Source organism: Musca autumnalis, unplaced genomic scaffold, assembly GCF_047663935.1.
Source record: "Musca autumnalis isolate F117 unplaced genomic scaffold, ASM4766393v1 scaffold_1, whole genome shotgun sequence".
Taxonomy (NCBI): Eukaryota; Metazoa; Arthropoda; class Insecta; order Diptera; family Muscidae; genus Musca; species Musca autumnalis.
In genome coordinates, this window is record NW_027411644.1 from 245,341,563 (window position 1) to 245,366,343 (window position 24,781).

Here is a 24,781-nt window from a genome sequence, read left to right on the forward strand (position 1 = left end):
TTCGTAGTGTGATTGCACAAAAATGGGAAAAGGGATGCATTACCGACTATTGCGATATCTCTGTTGTTTGACCACCTATGACAACCTACTTCACATCGTTGTAAAGGTGATATTTTCTACTTTCCTTGCCAGGTTTTGCTTTCGATATACCTCCTACAGAAGGGAGATATAAACATTAAAATAAAACGTTGGTATTTTTTCCAAATATTTTTTTTTTTTTTGTCACATTCCGACCCCTGAATAATATCCGACCATTATCAAATCAAAAGATGTTTTCCTCTGTGGGACCCCCAATAACACCCAAAATTTCGTGACGATATAATTAAAATTGCGACCTGTAGCGTGATTACAAAAAATGGGATGTATTGCCGACTATTGTGATATCTCCGTTATGTGGCCACCTACGCCAACCTACTTTGCATCACTGTAAAGATGGGATTTTCTACTTCCATAGTCAGACTTTGTTTTTGGAAGATCCCCAACCGAAGCTGTGATATCCGTCATTATTACTAAAATCGCAAAAATTAAAAGTTGGGTTCTATTAGCGGCTATTGCGATATATTCGTTGTTTGATCACCTACGAGAACCCACTTAACATCATTAGAAAGGCGATATTTTCTACTTTCATGCTTTTGGTATACCCCATATTGAAGCTGAGATATTCGCTTAGGAAAAAAATAAGTTTTTTGCCCATTACGACCCCTAAATATTATCCGACCATCACCAAAATCAATAGGCTTCTTCATCTGAGTGACCCCCATTAACCCTCAAAATATCGTGACGATCCGATCAAAATTGAGACTTGTAGCGTGATTTCCAAAAAAGTAGAAAAATGGGATGTATTACCGACTATTGCGATATCTCCGTTATTTGGTCACCTACGCCGACCTAGTTTACATCATTGTAAAGATGGAATCTTCTACATTCATAGCCAGGCTTTGCTTTTGAAAAGTCCCCAACCAAAGCTGTGATATTCGTCATTATAATTAAAATCGCAAAAATAAAAATTTGGGTTTTATTTGCTACTATTGCGATATCTTCGTTGTTTGATCACCTACGGGAACCTGCTTTATATCATTAGAAAGGTGATATTTTCTACTTTCATTGTCAGGTTTTGCTTTTAGTATACTCCATATAGAAGCTGAGATATTCGCTTTGGAAAAAAACGTTGTCTTTTTACCACATAAGTTTTTTGCCCATTCCGACCCCTAAATATTATCCGACCATCACCAAAATCAATAGGCTTCTTCCCCTCCGGGACCCCCATCAACATCCAAAATTTCGTGACGATCCGATCAAAATTGCGACCTGTAGCGTGATTACAAGGTTAATATGGACAGACGGACAGACGGACGGACGGACGGACTGACGGACGGACGGACACACATAGCCAGATCGACTCAGCTCGTCGAGACATTCATTTTGGTATATATAAGTATGGGTCTACGACAATTATTTCGATGCGTTACAAACTTTTTGGCCAAAACCAACTTATAATACCCTCCCCACATAGTGGTGTAGGGTATAAAAAGTCATGATATTAACATCACCACAAAGACAAGGTTCATAAAAGCCTACATATGGCCAGTACTCTTATACTTAACGGTAGTATGGATTGTAAAAGCAGTAGATGTCAAGCGATTAGAAGCATTCGAAATGTGGATATATCGGAGAATTCTTAAAATCCCATGGATAGCTCACGTGTCAAATGACGCAGTTCTACGCAAATTAAACAGAACAAGAGAACTCTTCAATCATATAAAAAGGAGAAAAATTGCATATCATACAATACATATAATGCGAAACTCAAAATACCGCATTCTAAAATCAATTCTACAAGCTAGTATAAAAGGAAAACGTAGCAGAGGAAGACAAGAGATGTCCTGGCTCCAAAATATTTAACAATGGACAGAATTCCGAAATGCAGGAATTTTAATAAGTGTCCCAAGATATAGAGAATTATTTACTTATTTTGTCAATGATATAAAAAAATATTACACATGAAATGTAATATGGTCGCTAATATTCGAATATCGAATATGCAATAAAGAAGAAGAAGAGAGATCTACTTAATAATTCGTATAATTATTTGACCGTCCCCTGCAGGAGATGTTGTTGACCTGACACCTCATTCCCATCTTATGGCGATTTTAGTTCTTTTTAAGCGGTATCCAGCTCTGTTTTTGACCTTATTCTATTACGGAGTCGCAAATGTTTCGAGCAGGCTAAAACATGTGTTCCTCACACATTTTTGTAACATAAGTTTTCATAACTGAATTATCATTTTTAAATCTTGAAAATACGGTCAATAAAGAACAAAATAACAAAAACAAATATATTTCAAAACTTACAATGTCCCTAAAATAGATTGAATGTGATATAGACATCTGAGTTCCAAATATTTTGAGCAGCACTGTACGTCTTCATGGACGACACCTTTACGCCGACTTCATAATCGTCTTCAGAGATAAACTTAAAGACATCTCCATAGGTCATAGAACAGCATTTGTCTTCACAGACGATCTTAAAATCTTCATATTTGTCGTCTTCATAGACGACCTTTAAGTCGTCACCAGAAGTGTGTTTCGTTGAAAAAATCATTATTTTTTGGGAAATTTGACAGTTTTTAGCCTAAGCGTACTCAGGACATACGACCATGTGTTGGTTTGTTAACAGTAGCTTGATTGAGACAACTCCAAAACATGTTTTTTGTACGCTTTTACAGCATCTTCTTGGGACGAAAATCGTTGACCACGCCTTGTTTTCTTGATGTGCAGGATTCAAGTGGAGTCATCAGTTCCACGTTTTCGAATTTCTCAGTAGACTTCAAGCAAACAAAATTTAGCATAACACTCAGAATTAACCGTCCTACATTTCTCAAGCCCTGTAGTCACCACACTGTGAGTTTATGGCTTTTTGCTGTTTTTTTTCGTACTCATACGCAAAAATCCAAGATTTATCATCTGTGACGATCCTATAAACGTCGTTTGAAGCACCGCGATCGTATTCATTCACAATTTCTTTGCACCAATCGACGAGAGCCCTTTTTTGAACAATTCTCAAATTTTGCTGAATTTAACGAAAAACCCCTATTTTTACGACCAGGTATTAATGCAATAACGAATGTTCTTTGGAGGAAGAAATGCCCAAAGATGCCTCTATCCCAAGGATGCCTCTATCTCATGGTATCTAACAGGGCGATCTTAACTTTTCTGGCTTACGACCTTCGTTTTTTAGACTAAATTCATTAAACCAGTTTTCATAGTGCTCCCCTTCATCGATATACGAAGCTCGATGCACTCTTACCGTGATTATCCACGTCGAAAGTTTTGAAAAATGATTGGACGAAAATTGTCACAAGTAAATTTCATTTTTTTTGCAAAGTGATTTTTTCAAGTCACTGTAAGTAATGCATCACATCATCGTATATCAAACTGTCCTGAGTAAAAAAATGTCAAATGGCATCTAGCAACACTACTTGTTGGCTAGGCCAGAAACTTTTCTAGTTTCCCTTGTACATCCGCCATCAAAAAATCAAAAAATTCTATACAACCCAACAAATTGTGATTCGTACACAGTCCCAAAGTCGTCTTTATAGACGACTATAAATCAGTCTTCATAGTCAACGTTAGAGCCGTGTTCATATACAACCTTAAGCAAGGCATCCATACAAATGACCTTATAGCCTTTCTGTTAAACGATCTTAAAACCGATTCATACTCATAAATTTAAAGTTATCTCCATAGTTCATAGACGTGCATAATGTCGTATTTGGAGACTACATAAAAGTCGTATTCACGCACGTCTTCACAGACGACCTTTAGGTCTTTACTAAAACTGTGCTTCGTTGTATCTTACCTTTGCCGACATGTCAAGTTCTATATAGCGGAATCTGCCGATTTGAAGTATTTAAAAGGTTATGAATTAATGTTCTTACATATTTAGCTGTAATTTAGTGCTTTATATTGTAGTGGTCAGAGCATTCTCGTGACAAATATTGTGGACATAGGTCCAATTTTTTGAATAAACAGGAAAATGGTACCTCCCATTTTTTATTGAATTTTTAGTTTGTCTATGAATGTATGTGTAATTTGGAATTAACATTTTCCAACAGCTTTCCTAGAAAAATTTTGGATACACGTTCATGTTTTGGTATTGTCACAACGCAACAGAATTTCCCAAATCCAGCTACAAAGAGGTTTTTAAAGTACCTAGGAAAATTTTTTTATGCCCCCACCTTAGTATGTAGGGTATATTAAGATTGTTTTTCCGTTTGTAACGCATAGAAGTAATCATTTGCGACCCTATGAAGTATATATGTTCATTAGGCCGGGACGATTTGAAACCCTTAATCGCGGGCGCCACTAGACCATGAAAATGGAGCCTTCCGATTTTACTTGAAGTTTTTATCTACGTTTTTTTTTTGGATATTTTGGCATATAACAGCTACATTAAAATATCTTAAATATATCCAAAAATATAATGTTTTTTTGTTTTGTTCAATATTTATGTTGCCTGAAGGAGCATTCCAATGCTTTTGCGATGTACTAGAGAGTTCTTCATTATTGTCTTGGCTACACTTTTTGTCTCAGTGTAGGACGTGACGCTGCCCTTAAGGTTTTTCCTTTCATAAATATCGCCCCGGACTAATGTACATATATATTAGGCCGGGGCGATTTGAAAACCTTAATGGGCCCTTCGCGTTTCTGATTGCTGGGGTTGAACTGAGCAAAAAAGTCTACTGGACCATATGTCTACGATGAAAATCGAGCCTCCCGATTTTGACTTTAAGTTTTTTATTGACGTTTTTTGGATATTTTGGCATATAACAGCCAAACCATAGAGATTTTCGATCCAACACAAAGACAAACATTGTAGCCAAGACAGTAATTGAAAACTCTCTAATACATCGCAAAAGCATTGGAAGGCTCCTTCAGGCAGTTTTGGCCTCAAAAATGTGCAAACTTTTCGGAAAATGTCGATATATGACATTGTGCTACAAAATTTGACCCGAAAAATATTCAAGTGTTCTGATGCAAAATTATATCGTGTTGGGATCCATGGACAACGACAATGCCCTTATTTCGTTTGGGTCACTTCGTTTTATTTTTTTATAACGGTAAAAGTAGTGAAAATCTGGGTTTCTTACATTTTCAAATTTAAACGGGCATATCTTATTTTTTCCACAACGGATTTCTTTTGATCCTTCTTACTTTTAATGGGGTGAATAATGTCTTTTGAATAAGCTATTATTGTTTTAAATCGGTTAACAAACGGCTAAGTTATAGTGGTTTATGTCTGAAAAACCCCACAAAAAAACTATGAAGGAATTTCTCATAATTTTCAAAATAAATATTGAACAAAACAAAAAAACATTATATTTTTGAAAATTCTGAGAAATTCCTTTATAGGTTTTTTGTGGGGTTTTTCAGACATAAACCACTATAACTTAGTCATTTGTTAACCGATTTAAAACAATAATAGCTTATTCAAAAGACATTATTCACCCCTTTAAAAGGAAGAAGGATCAAATAAAATCCGTTGTGGAAAAAATAAGATATGCCCGTTTAAATTTGAAATTGTAAGAAACCCAGATTTTCACTACTTTTACCGTTATAAAAAAATAAAACGAAGTGACCCAAACGAAATAAAGGCATTGTCGTTGTTCATGGATCCCAACACGATATAATTTTGCATCAGAACACTTGAATATTTTTCGGGTCAAATTTTGTAGCACAATGTCATATATCGACATTTTCCGAAAAGTTTGCACATTTTTGAGACCAAAACTGCCTGAAGGAGCCTTCCAATGCTTTTGCGATGTATTAGAGAGTTTTCAATTACTGTCTTGGCTACAATGTTTGTCTTTGTGTTGGATCGAAAATCCCAATGGTTTGGCTGTTATATGCCAAAATATCCAAGAAACGTCAATAAAAAACTTAAAGTCAAAATCGGGAGGCTCGATTTTCACGGTAGATATATGGTCCAGTGGACTTTTTTGCTCAGTTCAATCCCAGGAATCAGAAACGCGAAGGGCTCATTAAGGTTTTTTTGCTTCCACACAAATCGCCCCACCCTAATATATATTCTTGAACAGGTTAAAATTCTCTAAAAGCGATCTAGCGTCTAGTATGCAATAAAATGAAACTAGAACGCTACATTTCTGCAACAGAGAATATTATTTTTTAATAGGCAGGCTAAGCTCGAATATGGGCTATATTGGCCAATGTTTTAGTATAACTCCTATATAACGGTACCTCCAGATTTTCGTTATTTTGAGGAAATTCAGACATAAACCACTATAACTTAGTCATTTGTTAACCGATTTAAAACAATAATAGCTTATTCAAAAGACATTATTCACCCCTTTAAAAGGAAGAAGGATCAAATAAAATCCGTTGTGGAAAAAATAAGATATGCCCGTTTAAATTTGAAATTGTAAGAAACCCAGATTTTCACTACTTTTACCGTTATAAAAAAATAAAACGAAGTGACCCAAACGAAATAAAGGCATTGTCGTTGTTCATGGATCCCAACACGATATAATTTTGCATCAGAACACTTGAATATTTTTCGGGTCAAATTTTGTAGCACAATGTCATATATCGACATTTTCCGAAAAGTTTGCACATTTTTGAGGCCAAAACTGCCTGAAGGAGCCTTCCAATGCTTTTGCGATGTATTAGAGAGTTTTCAATTACTGTCTTGGCTACAATGTTTGTCTTTGTGTTGGATCGAAAATCTCTATGGTTTGGCTGTTATATGCCAAAATATCCAAAAAACGTCAATAAAAAACTTAAAGTCAAAATCGGGAGGCTCGATTTTCACGGTAGATATATGGTCCAGTGGACTTTTTTGCTCAGTTCAATCCCAGGAATCAGAAACGCGAAGGGCTCATTAAGGTTTTTTTGCTTCCACACAAATCGCCCCACCCTAATATATATTCTTGAACAGGTTAAAATTCTCTAAAAGCGATCTAGCGTCTAGTATGCAATAAAATGAAACTAGAACGCTACATTTCTGCAACAGAGAATATTATTTTTTAATAGGCAGGCTAAGCTCGAATATGGGCTATATTGGCCAATGTTTTAGTATAACTCCTATATAACGGTACCTCCAGATTTTCGTTATTTTGAGGAAATTTTTAAAAAATTTTTACCCGAACTAGCTGTAATTTGACATTTGAGACTCATAGGGGCCGCAACACTTCTTCGTCAAAAATTGTCGACATAGGCCCATTTTCCTGATTTTCAGTATTTTAACTGGAACTTGACATTTGAGACTTCCTGCAGTCACGAAACTTCTCCATTAAAAGTTGTTAATATAGGTCTATTTTTATAATATCCCCATGTAGCGGTTCCTCCCGATTTTCGAAAGGAACTTCCATGCAGTCACGAAATTCCTCCACCGAAAATTGTGTAGCTATATCGGTCCATGTTTAGCTATATCGGTACCCCCGATTTTCGGTATTTGAACTAAATGTTCGACCGAATTATTTGTAATTTTACATTGGAGGTTCTAAGTGGCCACAACACTTCTCCACCAAAAAATGTACCTCCTGATAAGGTTGCAATGGTATGCATACCCGCCTTGCACGCAGAAGGTCGTGGGTTCGATTCCCCGGCTAGGCAACATCAAATTGTAACGGTGGCAAAATACCCCTCAGTAATGTTGGCGACATTTCCTGAGTATTTCAGCCATGTAAAACACGGCGTTTGGACTCCGCGATAAACTGTAGGTCCCATATCATTGAGCTAATATGAATCGGGGTGCACTCATTGATATGAGAGATATTTCCCTTATCCCACTTGGGATGTTTTGGAACAATTTTATATTATTATATATAAGGTTGTTAGCTACATTTATTGTCTGAACTACCCGTATGATGACATTTGAGGTTCCTTGCAGTTAGGAAAATTCTCCACCAAAAATATCTAGGTCCCTGTTTTGGTATTTTCTCCTTTTCCTCTTAGCTGCTTGAGGAGCATAGGACCTCTACAATCATCCTCCAGGATTACTTGTCATATGCTATTGCTTTAATTCGATTCATGATTTTCCGGTGGATTCTTACTAATTCTTTTCCAGGAGTTTTTAGGCCTTCCGTTTTTCCTGCTACCTTGAGGATTCTAATCTACAGCTGTCCCTCCAGATTTTAGGCATTGTGAAGATTTTATCTACATACATTTGTTTTTCGAACTACCTGTTATTTTACATTTGAGGTATTTTGGTACATTTTTGACGGATTTGCCTGTAATTTGGCATTTGAGGTTCGCAAATCTTCTTCACTAAAAATTGTTAATATAGGACAATGTTTTGGCATAGGCCCCATATTAAGGTAACTCCAGATTTTCAGTATTTTGAGAAGCTTAGCTACATTTATTGACCGCAAAATGTCTTCTCTAAAATTTCTCAACATAGGTCCATGTTTTGTTACCTCCCGATTTTGGCAATTTTGAGGATTTAAGCTAAAAATTTTAATGGAACTAGCTGTAATTTGATATTTGAGATTCTAAGTGGTTACGTCACTCCTATAGGTCCGTGTTTTGGTGCAGGTCCCCCGTCCCAAATTTACTGTAATTGGTTGTTAGGTTTCCCAGCGGTCAGAAAACTTCTTATTTCTTTCATTTTAGTTCATAAAATTGCAAAGTGGACATGTAGTTTGGTCCAAGTATAGTTAAATTTTAAGTTATACTACAATATTTCGCGTATTATAATACAAGGGTTGTTCGATAACATTCTGACCTAACCATGAAATCGCGAATATTTATTATCAAAAATGGGTTTATTGGTTTCTTAAGTAGACTTCAGTATGATTTAAAGACTCTTGTATGCGGACCAACCACTTGTTGAAGCACTTTTTCCACTTTCATTGAAAGTCCTATAAAACGTGGTTTTTAAACGTTTCTACAGCATCTTCTGGAGATTGTTGGTATTTTTTATGTTTCACGATTCGTCACCTAGATTCATCTTATAAACGTCTTTAGAAGCACCGGGAACGTAGTTTTTTTAAATTTCGTGCACCGATCGACACGGGATCCAACGACAAAAAAAACATTTTTGCGGCCAAGTGTTCGCAATATCAAATGTTAGTTGGTGGAAGAAATATCCAAGAACGCCTCTATCTCACTGAATATAACATGGCGATCTTGTATTATCTGTTCACGTACTGCTTAATTTTTCTGGCACAACGCCCGCTTTTGGACGACCCTCACTACCTACTTTTATTAGTGAGTGTCGGCCACGATTGAATTCATTAAACCAGTTTTTCACAGTACTGTAGGATGGTGTTTCATCGCCATACAAAGATTTTATTTCATCGATGTTTTCTTGTCGTGATGATCCACGTCGAAAGTTGTGAGAAATGAACGGATGAAAATATATTCGACACTGCGTGTTACCTAGGACGCAAACTTTTCTAGTTCCCCTTGTATCATCTAAAAAATCTCAATCTTTCCAATGGAAATGTCAAATGGCATCTGAGCTGAGGGTGTAACTATATCATATTTACGACTTACCGCTTTGAATTGGAAAAAAGACTTTAATGAATTGAATTGCTACAAACACAAATATTAGTTTATTCCTAAAAATATTTCCGTTGAATTTTTTTTTAAATTTTAAGCTACACCTAACGCTAATTCATATTCTTTCCAAGAATACATGCTTGTGTTTCCACTTCTTCTTCTAATATAGCCATTTGTTGCAATGAAAATCTCATCAATATCCTTCAAACCATTAATACTTTTTAATGAACTTCAATCACTGTACGAGTAAAATTGCAAAGAAAATCACATGCACACACACACACACATTCACACTGATAAATATTATAAGAGCAAAAAAATCTGACATATAAACGATATATAACCACATTCAATTCGAATAATAAACTGCAACTCTTTTTGTGACAGAGAACAAAAAGAAGCAACACAAAAAATGATTTGGACGTGATAGACTAACTGATCACGTAGTTGTTACTAAATCTTTTATACCCCCTCTTCTTCTTTTTCTTCCCTTGCCTTTAATTTGCTATGATTTTGGTAATGGCATTTTTTGCGATTCGTTTTTGGAATATTTCTGCTCGGCATTCTGGGTTGGGTGATGATGTCTGTTGCCATGTTTATTATAATGCTGTACGTTCGCTGCGTGCCTTGAAACGTTCAATCTTATTTTATGTGGTGTTGGTCAAACCCTAACTCACACAAACGAAAATGTGGTGCAGAAATGTATGAGATTTCCCCCTATGCCACATTTAGTGTGAATGGTGGGCGAACGGGAGCACCGGCCAAAACTCCAACCCGTGGTGTGGCCGCCTCACCCATGGACTACACTATGCAATTCAAAACATTTGGTCATCCTGAAGGCGAAAATCTAAATGCTACAGCATATCCATTGTTACCCTCTGCTGGATTTGGACACGTTAAATCTAAATCATCGTGGCACAAACAACGCTACTACAATACCGATGGTAAGTGTAAAGCAGACTGCCACCAATTAGATGGATTGGCTAAAGAAAAACTACTTAACCTGATAATGGTGGTGCACTATAATTTTTGTTCAATTTTATTCACAGATGAATCTACGCTGAGCAAGTCAATGACCATGGCTATTGGTTCACAGACACAGAAAAAGTCGTCACGAGGTGATGGTGGAGGCCGTAGTAGTGCAGGAGGCGGTGGTGGTACTAAAAGCAACAGCAGTAGTAGTGGCATTGGTGGTGGTGGGGGCAGTAGTGGCGGAGGTGGTGGAGGCGGTGCTGGTGGTATTACAAATGGCAGTGGCCATTGTGAGTCCGAATCGGACACCAGTATTAGTCCAAGTACTGAATTTTCCAATATGCCTACTTATAGAGTTCCTTGTAAGTCACGCAACAGTGATGGTCGTAGTGGAGTAGGTGTGTAAATGCAGGCGAAAACACAACACTCACACAACACTGCCACACAATGACAAAATATTAATATGCAAAGTGGTTCATAACAATTATATTTAATGTTTTTATTTATGAAAAATATTTATTATTCATAAATATATGGGCATTTCTGAGTGAAATCGGATACCTTTTCAAAGTGAGGTTTTTTATTTCCTTTATTTTTTGATGTGGTGATGTTGCTCATCAGCAAAACATTTCAGTATATTTTTAGATTTTTTTTGAATAACGGCTCCAGAGATATCGCGCCTTGAAAAAGTCGAATTCAATAAAAACTATATCCAATTTGAAAAAATATTTTTGTATGTTTTGTTGTTTTATCAGCTATTTAATAAAAAATAGAAAAAAATTCCACAGTGGGCCCCTTAACACTTCTTTAATATTGGTCCAATTTGAAAAAATCTCTTTTGTATGTTTTGTTGTTTTATCAGTTATTTAATAAAAAATAGAAACAAGTAAAAAAGTATCAGTCGGCTTTGCCGCTAGATATATACCCTCAGCCTGTGTAGATCGAAATACTTTTTTCCCAAAAAAAAAAAAAAACGCATGTATTTAGGGGGGTTTTAAAAATTTTGGGCGTATGAACCGACAAAAGTATGGAGAGCATTAAAGCTCAAAAATTTTCGGGGATATCGATAGATAGGCCCACTAAGAAAACCTTCGGTAAAAATTTTTTCACAAAAATTTTGAACATTTGTGTGGGTGGTGCCACAGGGATTGGACAGATAGGGCCCAAATTTGAAACTAAGTTTCGACAATATTTAGAGATCCAAAGTTTGGGCCAGATTGGTTGCTGCGTCTATGAGAAATCGCGCGTACCATTTTAGCGAATATTTTCGAACTTTTGTGGGGGAGGTACCGGGAGGAATGGACCTACATATATGCACAACCTTCTAATTTCATCTAATATTCGAAGAAATATTACAATATCCAAAGTGTGAACGAACGCAGTATTCGGTTCGAGCTCTCCATCCACTACATATATAGGAGTTTTTTTACAACTTTCGTGCTGTTTTCTGAAAAAGTATGGACCTGCCCCTGAAAAACTTTTACTGTCGTAATTGAGGCAGCGAATGCAAGTTGCTTCAACAAAAACTAAAGGGATTCTATATCAGGTCTTGAAGTGAATTAATCCAAAATTTTGTGTGGGAGGTACCCGAAGGAGTGGATAAATATAGTCCATATTCGAACCTGATCCATATCTGGTAGATATATTAGGATGTGTAAAGTTGCTGCATCAAAAATCTAAGCGATTCGAGAGCAGGTACTGAACTGAAGTTTTCCGAAATTTTGTGTGGGAGGTACCCGAAGGAGTGGACCGATTGAGTCCATATTGGAACGTCATCTAAGTCTGGTAGAAATTTCACGATTTGCAAGGTATGGACCAAATCGGTTACTTCTTTCATGATTTATCGTGCTCACAAATTTTCCGAACATTTCCGATTTTTTCGAGAGGTACCGGAAGGTGTGTACCGATATAATCCATCTTCGAACTTAAACTAAGTTTGGACAAAATATTACGAAAGCCAAATTTAGGACCGAATCGGTTGATCCGTTCGAGAGTTATCGTGCACTCCAGCCAGCCAGACAGAAAGACAGACAGACGGACGAACATGGCTAAATCAACTCCAAATTGTCTGAAACACATTTCGTCAAAACATACTTGGGGTCTAACACGATTATTTCTATGAGGCACATTTTGCCCGTATGAAAGTGTATAACCCTCGTTAGCATAAATGCTAAGGGTATAAAAAAGTGGATGCAATTTTCGCGATTTAATATTGAAAATAAATTTTTAACAATGATTGACACCTTCGATTTTTTTTTTTTAATTTTTTTTTTGTATTAAAATACGATCAATTATAAAAATTGTATGTCCTATTTGGCATTTTAAAATTTTTCAATAATATTTTTCCTTTTACCTGTGTGAAACATTTAGGAATTTATCTTAAACACCTAAAAAACGATTTTGAAAAGTGTCAGATATCACTCAGAAATCTCCATATATATTTTTTCATTTTAAATATCTTTATAATATTTTCAACATTTTCTTTTTTCGGACCACTGTGCAAAACATAATGTATCTATCCTCTCTAATCTAACATCTTCAATTTCGTTTCGTTTTTTTTTTTTCGTTTCAACAGATATGTTTCGACCTGACTCTTCAACAGAATCCAATAACGATCAATCATCGCCCATTGACAGGCGTATGAATGCCCAACGATATGGCAAAGATAATAATGCCATTCCGGTCGATAAACGTGGTGGCGGTGGTGCAAATGGTGGTGGACATCGCAGCCGCAAACACCAGCAAATCAATGCTAAGGATTCACTGGATAGACGTCTATGTCCTGGTAGTAACAACAGGTAGTTCAGGTACCTAAACCCCAAACTCCAAACGAAATTATGAAAGAATAAATGTCCAATTATTGAGTGAATATATTTATTGGTTTTAAATTGTCCAAAGCGAAAGAACTTCTAGCAAATAAAAAAAGATCTTATAAGGATGTTTGGGATATTTCAAAATTTTGTAAATATTATTGCATGTGCATGTTAAATGTAACATACAAATATGTAAATATAAAGACACAAACACTAATTTGAATACCTATGTGGTTGGAGATTCAGATTTTTTTAAAAATATAGGAGAACATGATTTTCGCAAATGTAATTAGGAGAGCAGTCTCTTTTAATAAAAATATTTTTTCACAAATACGAAGGTTACTAGAAAATGTTCTGGCATATGTAACAATACGCGAGAAAAAGCGCCATTTGCCTTTTCCTTTGGAATGTCTGACAGTTATTAGAATAAACGTACTCAGTACGTTTTAAAGTACGACCATGTGTTGCCCTGTTTACAGAGACTTGCATTTGCCTAAAAATGGAATTTACATGTGAACATTTTCGTCCCATAATTTTTCACAATTTTCGACGTGGAACCAAAGACGAGAAGGTCGTCCAAAAACAGCAGCTGTGCCAGAAAACATTGATGCCGTGTCCGAACTTATAATTCAAGATCGTCATTTGACATAGCATGAGATAGAGGCACCCTTGCATACATTCGATATTCGAAGAACCAACATGAGAAGACGAATAACCCTAGTAGGGTTTTGTCCTGTCAGATCCAGTTCGGATTTTATGGCCTCATCTAACCGGGCTAAATCTACACTTTTTTTGCATTTATCAGAACATTATCTCAGAAACGAATAGGAATTTGGCCTTGCTGTCCTTAGCAATATTGTAGCCCTAAACTAGTAGAAATTATCTTTTGAGAAAACCACATAAGAAAAGCTCCATCTAGGGCATCAAAATCTATAAAATATAGAACATTTTACATTATTGCTGAAAATCTGGTCAGTATCGGCTAAACTATTGGGAGTTGAACCGAGTAAACTTTTGCAAAAATCTTCCAAATAAAGTTCTCAACAATTCATTAGAACATTCTGAAACTCTAAAATGCTTACTTCATGTTGTTTCAGCGGTATTTTGCATCATATATTTTACAACACGTATTTCAAACACAGTTCACACCAACAGTTTATTCTCGCATTTCGGATTTGACTACATTATTGATATATTTATTAAATCGTCGTTGAAATATGTAGTGAAAACAACGGGATAGAGGCATTTTACGACAATGACATGTTCTGAAGAGTTGTGTATTACATTTCAGGGAATATTTTTCCAAAAGATAATATTCAGAAAAAAATTAACGCTTTTGGAGATACGGTGCGAAATGTATAAAAATTGTGGCATTTTTGCATATATTTTGAAATTTGAGGCAATAAATGTAGTTTTTCGAGTTCATTATTTCTCCATATATTTTATTCTTGTCCTATCCTACAAATTTGCTTCCGAGGTCAGAAGAAGATTCGCATTGGTTTCAGAGATATAGCCCCGAATTTCTTCAAAAACTCAATATTTAACCATGTTTAGATGGGACCATAAAATACGAGCTGGATCTGACACAACAAAACCCAAGTAGGGTCGTTTGGGTCTGTACTTTCAAAAAATCCTCAGTTCGAATTGCTTGCACAAGATCACCTTAAAAATGTTGCACAATAATTATTGTGCACCATGACAATTCGAGATCTCACACATCGGCTCAAACCGGTCAAAACGTGGAATTGATGGGTCATCTACCCTATAGCACTGACTTGGCCCCCAATGACTTCTTTCTATACCTTCACATGAAGAAAAAAGCGTGGTCAACGATTTTCGTCACCAGAAGGTGCTGTTGAAGCATTAAAAAGCTATGTTTTGGACGTGTATCAATCGGAGTGGAAAAAGAGCCTCGACAATTTATTTAAGCCCATGCAAAAGTGTACGAGGGGAACTAGAAAAGTTTGCCACCTAGGCAACACGCAGTGTCGCCAGGCGTCATTTGAAAAGTTTGATAGTTTTTAGCCTAAGCGTACACAGGACAGTATGACATACGACCATGTGATGTGTTATCTACAGTGACTTGAAAAAATCACTTTGCAGAAAATGGAATTTACTTCTGAACATTTTCGTCCGATAATTTTTCACAATTTTAACGTGGATAATCACGGCAAGAGTGCATCGATCAAATTACATCTTTGTATGTCGATAAAGGACCATCCTATAGCACTGTGAAAAACTGGTTTAATGAATTCAATCGTGGACGACACTCGCCAAAAAAAACTAAGTTCGTCAGGGTCGTTTAAAAACGATAACAACCTGTGTGTAAACGGATAATGCAACATCGTCATGTTATGTACCGTTACGTGGACATTTATTCCACAAACTAACATTTGATATTGCATTGACACGTGGCGCCAAAAATTGGGTTTTTCTCCTCGGATCCTGATGATCTGTGCAAGAAATTTCGAAAAAATAGGATTGCGGTGCTTCAAAATACATTTATAAGATGGATCTAGGTGAGGAATCATGGAACTTTTCGTATGAAATGTAACTATGCCCGAAAAATCGCAACAATCGCCAGAAAATGGTGTAAAAGCGTTCAAAATCCATGTTTTTGAGGCGGGTCAATCAAGCCACTGTAAACAACCAATACTTTTAAAAACAATAAAACCATTTGTGATAATAAGTATTCGGGTTTCCATTAGTAGGCCGGAAACTTTTTCTAATAGCACTCGTACATACATACTGACTTTCTTACTTAGCTGGCCATCTAAAGAACATTTTTTCCATAAGCCGAACTAAGAAAATATATCCATTCCTTTCTATTTATGAGCTTGCGCAAGTACCCATGCTTCAGAGCCATACATTAACACGGGCAGTAGCAGCGTTTTGTAAAGTGTTGTTTTTGTTTCACGAGATGTGGCTTTGTTTTTAAACTGCTTACTTAATCCGAAGTCTTAATGGCGAAGTCTTTAACCACCTCAAAATTATAGGAACCAACTTCCACAGTTGGTCCAAGTTCAATGGACGCATTGCATGTCGTCACCATCAACTTGGTCTTGTTGCCGTTTACCGCCATAACCACTTTAGTAGATTCTCCTTCAACTTTCTTAAAGGACTCAGTTACATCCCTTACTGACCGTCCCATAGTGTCTATATCATTTGCATAAGCAAGTAACATGTGGCTATTGGTTAAAGTGCCATTTCCTTTAACATCTGCATCTCGCATAACCTTTTCAAGTAAAATGCTGAATAAGTCACACGAAAGGCTATCTTCTTTTCTGAATCTTCTTTTGGTACTAAACTCCCCGGAAAGGTTCTTTTTTATTTTAACTGAGGGCCGGGTGTCAGTTAAAGTCATTTTACATAGCCGAATGAGCTTTGCGGGGATACCAAATTCAGATATGGCTTGACTACCTTTGAGCTTAGGGGACTGTAAAAGGCTACTTACTTACTTTACTTAGCTGGCCATTTACAGAACATTTGTTCCATAAGCCGAACTAAGAAAAAAATCTCCAATCCTCTCTGTTTGCTGCTGTAGCTTTCTGATATCTCGTTTCACTTGTTCGCTCCAACGAAGCTTTGGCCTTCCAGGTCTGCGAGAACCTCCATGCGGCCAGTATTTATACGCCTTTTTAGCGGGTTCATCATTACTCATTCTTATAACATGGCCTAGCGATCGCAATCGTTGTATCTCAATTCGTTCAACTACATTGATGTCATTATAAAAGGCTACTTCATAATTTATTTGCAGTTCTTGGGTCTTCTATGGTATATGGTTGTAACGTAGTTTTCTCGACGGCTGGGGTAGTTCCAGTCGCGTCCAGGTTCTCCATAAGGACCCACCTAACCTTTTGGGGTTAAATCAGTTGTTTATTGATCAAATACTAGTAAGTTCTACTTCAATGAAATACGATACTATTACTTTGTTCCTTTCTCAGAGGTGGGAGTACTGATAGGACAGATGCCGACCGGCTTAAATGTTTGCTGCCGATTTATATTGTAATAAGGAATTGTACCGATTTTATGCGTCGGGTGACTATTCCGCCAAAGTAGTTTTGAACGACGATGGTTGGTTGATAACGAGAGTTGTTGACGATCGGGTTTTATGATGATCAGGAACGACGGAACTGGTTGAGGATACGATTAGATGGTGATTGGGAACGTGTTGATTGACGATCGGGTTTTATGATGATCCGGAACATGTTGATTGATGATTTCAGGAACTCGGCTTCTAACGATTGGACACTTGCTGTAACGATTGGACACTTGCTTGTAATACTAAATAGCACTACCGCTACGATCTCGTACAAACTACTAAGTATTACAAAGAGCAGGGAACCGAGGTTCCTGTGAGGGTCAGTATACCGCAGTTTCTGTTTGGAACAGGAAGCAGAAGCTTTTGTGTAGAACGGAAAGCTGAAGCTTCCGTGTAATACGGAAAGTCGAAACCTTCGTGTGGGACAGAAAACCCCAGTCTCTGTGTAGAAAAGGAAACCGAAGTCTCTGTGTGGGAAAGTAAACAAAATTATCGGTGTGCAATGTATTAATGAGACAACCACAATTGGAATTTTATGCAACCCCTATTTTTGGTCCGATTCATGTCAAATTTTGGGACTGGGCATATTTTTGGCTTCTGATAAAATTGCAATCGGAACATATGACATATGCAAAATGCATAGATTTTGCACATGCAAAAAATAATATGTGCATATGCAAAATTTATGCATTTTACATATTTTCTTAGGCGACAAATATTTCAATAATAGGTACACAAATGATTGTGTGTAAAATTTTTCTATTTTAAATTCTCTTCAGACAAGTCAATCAAATATAGAAATGTATAACCACAGCCACAACCTTCAAAATACAGAAAATCGGGAGGTATCGTTCTATGGGGGCAATATGAAGGGCTGAACCAAAATCGACAAATTTAAGTGGAAAGTTTTTACCCCAAAGGAAGACTTAATACCAAATTTCAGCCATTTCGGTGGGATATTGAGGCCACAACCTTAAAAAAACGGAAATCGGGACGTACGGTTCTATGGGGGCTATATGAAGACGTGGACCTATACCGACAAATTTAAGGTGAAAAGTTTTATACCCCCAAGGAAGACTTAATACCAAATTTCAGCCATTTTGGAGGGATATTGAGGCTGCAATCTTTAACCCGAAAATTTCAGACGGAAAGTTTTATACCCCCAACGAAGACTAAATGCCACATTTCAGTCATTTCGGTGCGATATTGAGCCCACAACCTTCAAAATACCGAAAATCGGGAGGTACGTTCTATGGGGGCCATATGAAGACGTAGACTTATACCGAAAAAATTCTGTTAGAATGTTTTATACCCCAAACGAAGACTTAATACAAAATCGTCGTTTTTTAACGCCTTTGAATCCTAAATGTGAAATTACCATCAATTTGGGACGAAAAAGTCCACAAAAGCTTTAAAATACCTGAAATGTCCATAATTTTTGGGTGGAAAAGTTGTCTGACCACTAGGAACCCTAAATTTCAAAATCGTTCAGAATTATGTAAACGTTAACCTAAGTGGTAGTAAAATAGGAATACTTACTTACTTAGCTGGCCCATTACAGAACATTTGTTCCATAGGCCGAACTAAGAAAAGATCTCCATTCCTATCTATTTGTTGCTTCGCACTCTGGAACACCGCGCCTTTTCATATCATCATCCACTTGTTTGCGCCATGCCTGCCAATTCTGCGTGCACCGCCAAGCGGTCCGTATTTATACGCCTTTTTAGCGGGTTCATCATCGCTCATTCTTATGATATGGCCTAGCCAACGCAATCGCTGCATCTCGATACGTTTAACAATATTGATGTCGTTGTATAGCAGATACAGCTCGTGGTTCATGCGACGTCGATATTCGCCGTCAACGCAGATTGCTCGGTAGATCTTTCGAAGAATTTTTCTCTCAAACACACCAAGTACTGCCATGTCTGCTTGCGCAAGTGCCCAGGCTTCGGAGCCATACATCAGCACGGGTAGTATCAGTGTTTTGTAGAGCGTTATTTTTGTTTGACGAGATGTGGCTTTGTTTTTAAACTGCTTACTTAAACCAAAGTATCATCTGTTGGCCAATACAATTCTTCTTTTTATTTCACAACTGATGTCGTTTGTTGTGTTTACGGAGGTGCCGAGGTAGACGAAGTCTTTTACGACCTCAATATTATAGGAACCAACTTCCACAGTCGGTCCGAGCTCAATGGATGCATTGCGCGTCGACACCATCAACTTGGTCTTCTCACCGTTTACCGCCAGACCCACTTTAGCAAATTCTCCTTCGACCTTCATAAAGGTATCAGTTACTTCTTTTACTGAGCGGCCCATGATGTCTATATCATCAGCATAAGCAAGTAACATGTGGCTATTGATGTAGACTTTGGCCTCTCGTATAACCTTTTCCAGCAGGATGTTGAAAAGATCACACGAAAGGCTGTCTCCTTGTCTGAAACCTCTTTTGGTACCAAACTCTTGGAGAGGTTCTTTCCTATTTTAACTGAGGACCTCGTGTCAGTTAAAGTCATTTTACAAAACCGGATGAGCTTTGCGGAGATACCAAATTCAGACATGGCTTGGAATACCTTTGAACGCAGCGGACTGTCGAAGGCTGCTTTATAATCGACAAAAAGGTGGTAGGTGCCGATCTGCATCTCTTGGGTCTTCTCCAGTATTTGTCGCAGGGTAAATATCTGGTCAATGGTGGACTTGCCAGGTCTGAAGCCGCATTGGTATGGTCCAATTATCTCGTTGACCATAGGCTGTAGTCGTTCGCACAATATCCCTGACACGATCTTGTAGGCAATAGGGAGTAGACTTATGTCCCTATAGTTAGAGCATACAGTCTTATCACCCTTCTTGTGGACGGGGCACAGGATACTCAGGTTCCAATCGTCGGGTACTCGTTCTTCCTGCCAAATGGTGCCTGTACCAAAGCCATCAGTTTGATGCTTGACCCTTTGGTAGAATTTTCGGACTTCATTCTGGCTCCTGTACATCTCGATTTTTTCACACTCCCGCTTTTCCATCACTATCTTTTTCCTGCGGAAAAGACGTTTCTCCTCTCTCCTTTTCTCCCTGTATCTCTCTCGTGCGCTACACGTTGCTACGGATTGTAAAGTAGCCCTATATGCCGCATTTTTCTCTTCGGTGGCAGCACGACACTCCTGACCATACCATGGATTCCTTGGTGGAGGTCTCTGGTATCCAAGTATGGATTTTTCGGCTGTTTGCATGGAGTGGGCAATGCTTTGCCATTGCGGTGATATGTTATCGGGATGAGGAGTGCTTTGATTAAGCAATTGGGCTAGTTGAGTGGAATATGCTGTGGCTATCTGTTGTTATTGCAGCTTACCGATGTCCAACTTCCGTGTTGTGTCTGTTCGTACTTTGTTTGCTACGTTTAAGCGGGTGCGTAACTTTGCTGCAACAAGGTAGTGGTCCGAATCAATGTTTGCGCCTCGGAACGATCGTACATCCAACACGCTCGATGAATGTCTTCCATCTATCACAACATGATCAATTTGATTTCTTGTTTTCTGATCTGGAGACAGCCAGGTGCCCTTATGAATATCGAGATGAGTAAATCTGGTACTGCTAACTACCATGTTTTTTTTTTGCATCTGCAAAGTCTATCAGCCTCATACCATTGTCAGATGTTTCTCTGTCGAGACTGAATTTTCCGACTGTTGGGCCAAAGATATTCTCCTTTCCAATTTGGGCATTAAAATCGCCTAGAATGATTTTAATGTCATGGGCAGGGCAACGGTCATATGTTTCTTCTAAGCGCTCATAAAATATATCTTTGGTCAGTTCGTCCTTGTCTTCAGTGGGTGCATGAGCGCAAATAAAGCTGATGTTAAAGAATTTTGCTTTTAATCGAATTGCAGCGAGTCTTTCATTTACTGGGGTGAAACTGGAGACCAGATGTTTTTATCTCCGACCAATCTCATGCTTTATGTCATGGCAGCTATAATACAGTGCGTCACCCTTAGGTGTTGTTGTGACGCCTTTTCCATTCCATCATATTTCCTGTATGGCAGTAACGCCGGCCTTGTACTTTTCCAGTACTGCCAATGCGTAAACTGCACCTTCTCTATAAAGAGTGCGAACATTCCATCTGCAGATTCGCAGATCATGGTCCTTAAAATCCTTGCGGGGGTCGTCAACTTTAGAGGGATTTGTTTTTCTTTTCTTTTGGTTTTTCATAGTAGGCTGCTTTTACTAGGGGAGGGTTACTAACCCTGCGCCCAAACCCAAGTTTTTAACGTTCTTATGGGTGAACGCGCGGCACATTTTAGCTCACTAACTTTAACGGGTGTTTAAGGCAGCTACCCCAGGTGACACCACGGGGAGGTCAATGTCCACTTGAGATGAAAGAGGGACCAAGATAAATCCTGGACTTTGCCATGTTAAAGCCGGTCAGGACCGTTCCTTGGTATCTTTCATCCCCTATGTGTCTGATCACTAGGAACCCTAAAATCCAAATTCATTCAGAATTATGTAAACGTTAACCTAAGTGGTAGTAAAATAGGAATACCACATTTAAAATTTGGTAAAGTGATATGTCGCATTATATTATGTATTATATTAGGGCTCTGGAAACATAAAACAGGAAACTACTTCAATCCGTTCGAACGACGGGCGGACATGGCTATATAGATATAGAATTGCACGCTAAGCTAGAATAATATACTTAGTTAATTCGAGGAGTTACTGACGAAATGAAAATCTTAATAGACCCTCCATGGAGGGTATAAAAAGTCGAAAATCATCTAAAATAGAAATATTTGAGCGTATACTCTACGCTTACAGTATAAACATGTGAAGTATACGTTCAACGTTGATTGCACAGTCATAATCAACGTTGTTTTAAGTTAAAGAAAGAAAAAATCACTTACAAACACATCGCAAAAAATACAACCCGAGAACAATAATCAACCTCAATCGTTGTGAATATAAATTGTAATAATTTTCTAGCATCAAATAGAGTTATACTGTCTTTTTATACACTTCTACTATACAAATAATATATTATTTATCACCAAATTATATTTTTATTAAATTTTTACAGTTTAGACAGTGAGCTTAACAATTCGGAAACATCAGCCTCGATTGCAGCCACCATAGCCGCAATGACGGGGGCGAATAATATGGGTTTTCGACCACCTTCCGGTTTTATTGATTCACGTGAATTCAGCGAAGCCGAATGTGATCACGAACAACGAGCCTTAGATCTGGAGGTGCAACGTGTCATGGAAAATAAAGATGGACAATTGAGCAAAGTAGACCGGGAGGAATTAACCTCACTGTTGGCTAGATATCACGAGAAGAAGGAACAGGAGCGTCAAGAATTTACAATACATGTCTAGGATACGGCAAAGGAGGTGGCTCCTGTAAAATAGCGATACGTTTAACCAAACATCAAAAGTTTCAAAAATAGAATTTTGAAACTGTTCTAAAAATCAAAATGTTAAATATACCAAAACAAACACATAAAAATACACATATATTTTTAGTAAAGACTTGCGGAATATTTCTATGATGAAGTTTTAGCCAGTTATGGACAACTAAATGACTAACTAACTAACTAACTGATTGTATACTTCTTCAGTTTATGTGTATATTTTTAAAATGAATGTTTTATAGGATATATAGTAATAATATTGAAATTAACTATAGCCAAGAAGTATCAACAAAAAGACTAAAACAAGTTGTTCTTAAATACTAGTTTTTGAAATATTTTTTTTTTTCTTAATATCTAAGAATAATTTGGTATACCATGGTAAAATTTAGATTTTTTTCCTCTGCATCAAAAATAAGCAGAATAATTTTGTGATGAATTTCAGAAGCATAGAATGATGAAACTACATCCGGTTTTGAATTGGGGCTTAATGACTTCTTCGAAATTGACATGATAAGAATTTGAAATATTGCAATGATTGGATTTATGAAACAATATTACTACCAAATGATCGAAAAGTGGAATAAAAATTTCATATCTCGTTGAAATCAAAATGGGAATTTGTTCTTATTTTTACTTCCATTCAAATTACTTTACTCTTGTAATTATAACTGTATTTTGAAATGTATACTAATTTGCTATTTTTATATATACTGTGAATGTACGTGTATACAGACACTAATACAAATACATACACTTCCAAGTAGGTTAATAAGCATTTATGTTATACAACAACAAAGTTATGCATTTAAATTGTGTATTTATTTAGAAATTTTGTAATTAGAAGATTAAAATTCTATTTGTATATCTGGTATAGAAACTAAGCTGAATAACAACAACAAATATACATAAAAATAAATGCACAGTATTAGTAATATGTATGAATCTACATGCATACATATGTATGTACACAAACACAAGCAAGCTCATATCGAAGCATTCATGTGTATGTAAATGAACATTATTAACAAAACTATCCATAATTTATATGGAATTGTTAAGTAACCGATATAAATAAATAAACAAAAATATAGCAAAGTATTCAAACCAAACAAAACAAAAACCAACAACAACAACATGTATATCACATATAGGACACCAATACTGCTATTGTAGTAATGGAAACAAAACTTACAATTACAAATAATATATAATTTAATCATAGAATTTATAAATAGTAAAAAAGAAACAGATGATATGTTAAATAAAAAGATAAATATAATTATAATCTGTATGGTTGAATACAACGGACAACAGTTATCATCGCCATCAAAATACTGTTTTTGTTTTTGATAACATTAAAATAATTAAATTATCCAAGCATGAAGTGCATCAGGCGACATATGAAATTAATTTAATTAAAAAACAACACCAAGATGCAGACAGTAATCGCTTTAGTTCGACATCATTTAAATTGTAATATAATCAAAATATTAACGAGATCAAATAAAACAAAGAAATAGCATTGTTTGGTGTCTTTCACTGAACGGTTACTACAAAAATTAATATCAAAAGATTTTTATTGTTTTAATTAATGCATGTTTGGTTTTCTGGAAGGTAAGTACTATTTGCCATGAGTAGAAATATGTATATCTCATCGTCATTTTAAGGGGATCAAATGGAAAAATAAAAGATTTTGCCAGGCTTGGCTATTTCGGTGGTCTTGGGAGATGGTAAATGAAAGGCAATGGTTCTGTTTGGTTTTAAAATTGTGGAATTCAGACTTGGAACATAATTTTTGGCTGTGGAAGCTACACCATGATAAAAGATCTATTTACAAAAAAGTACAAAAGATGTCCAAACATTATTTCAGGGCTCCTGATGTAAAAATTCGGTTTTGTTGGAGTCCATCGAAGACAAAAATACCGTCGATTTCTTGTGTTACTTCGTTTTTTTGATTTTTAACGGGGTTACTTATATTTGCAACTTTAATCGGGTAAAACTTCTTTTTTGCACAACGGAATAATGTTATTCTTCATGTGAT

At 36.7% G+C, this 24,781-nt stretch overlaps 1 protein-coding gene across 3 annotated transcripts in view; it reads left to right on the forward strand.

The window, feature by feature from the left end:
- Nucleotides 1-24,311, forward strand: part of Dscam3 (Down syndrome cell adhesion molecule 3) — a 457,425-nt gene extending 433,114 nt beyond the window's left edge. For 2 of the 3 annotated variants that reach the window (XM_073960641.1, XM_073960643.1), the window contains 4 exons: nucleotides 10,220-10,465; nucleotides 10,571-10,891; nucleotides 13,069-13,291; nucleotides 22,408-24,299. In XM_073960641.1, coding sequence (XP_073816742.1) covers nucleotides 10,220-10,465; nucleotides 10,571-10,891; nucleotides 13,069-13,291; nucleotides 22,408-22,705 — 1,088 coding nt within the window. In that variant the 3' untranslated portion in view covers nucleotides 22,706-24,299. Of the gene's footprint in view, nucleotides 1-10,219; nucleotides 10,466-10,570; nucleotides 10,892-13,068; nucleotides 13,301-22,407 lie in introns of all 3 variants that reach the window. The other variant, XM_073960642.1, reaches the window with a different exon arrangement.
- The last annotated feature ends 470 nt before the right edge of the window (nucleotides 24,312-24,781 follow it).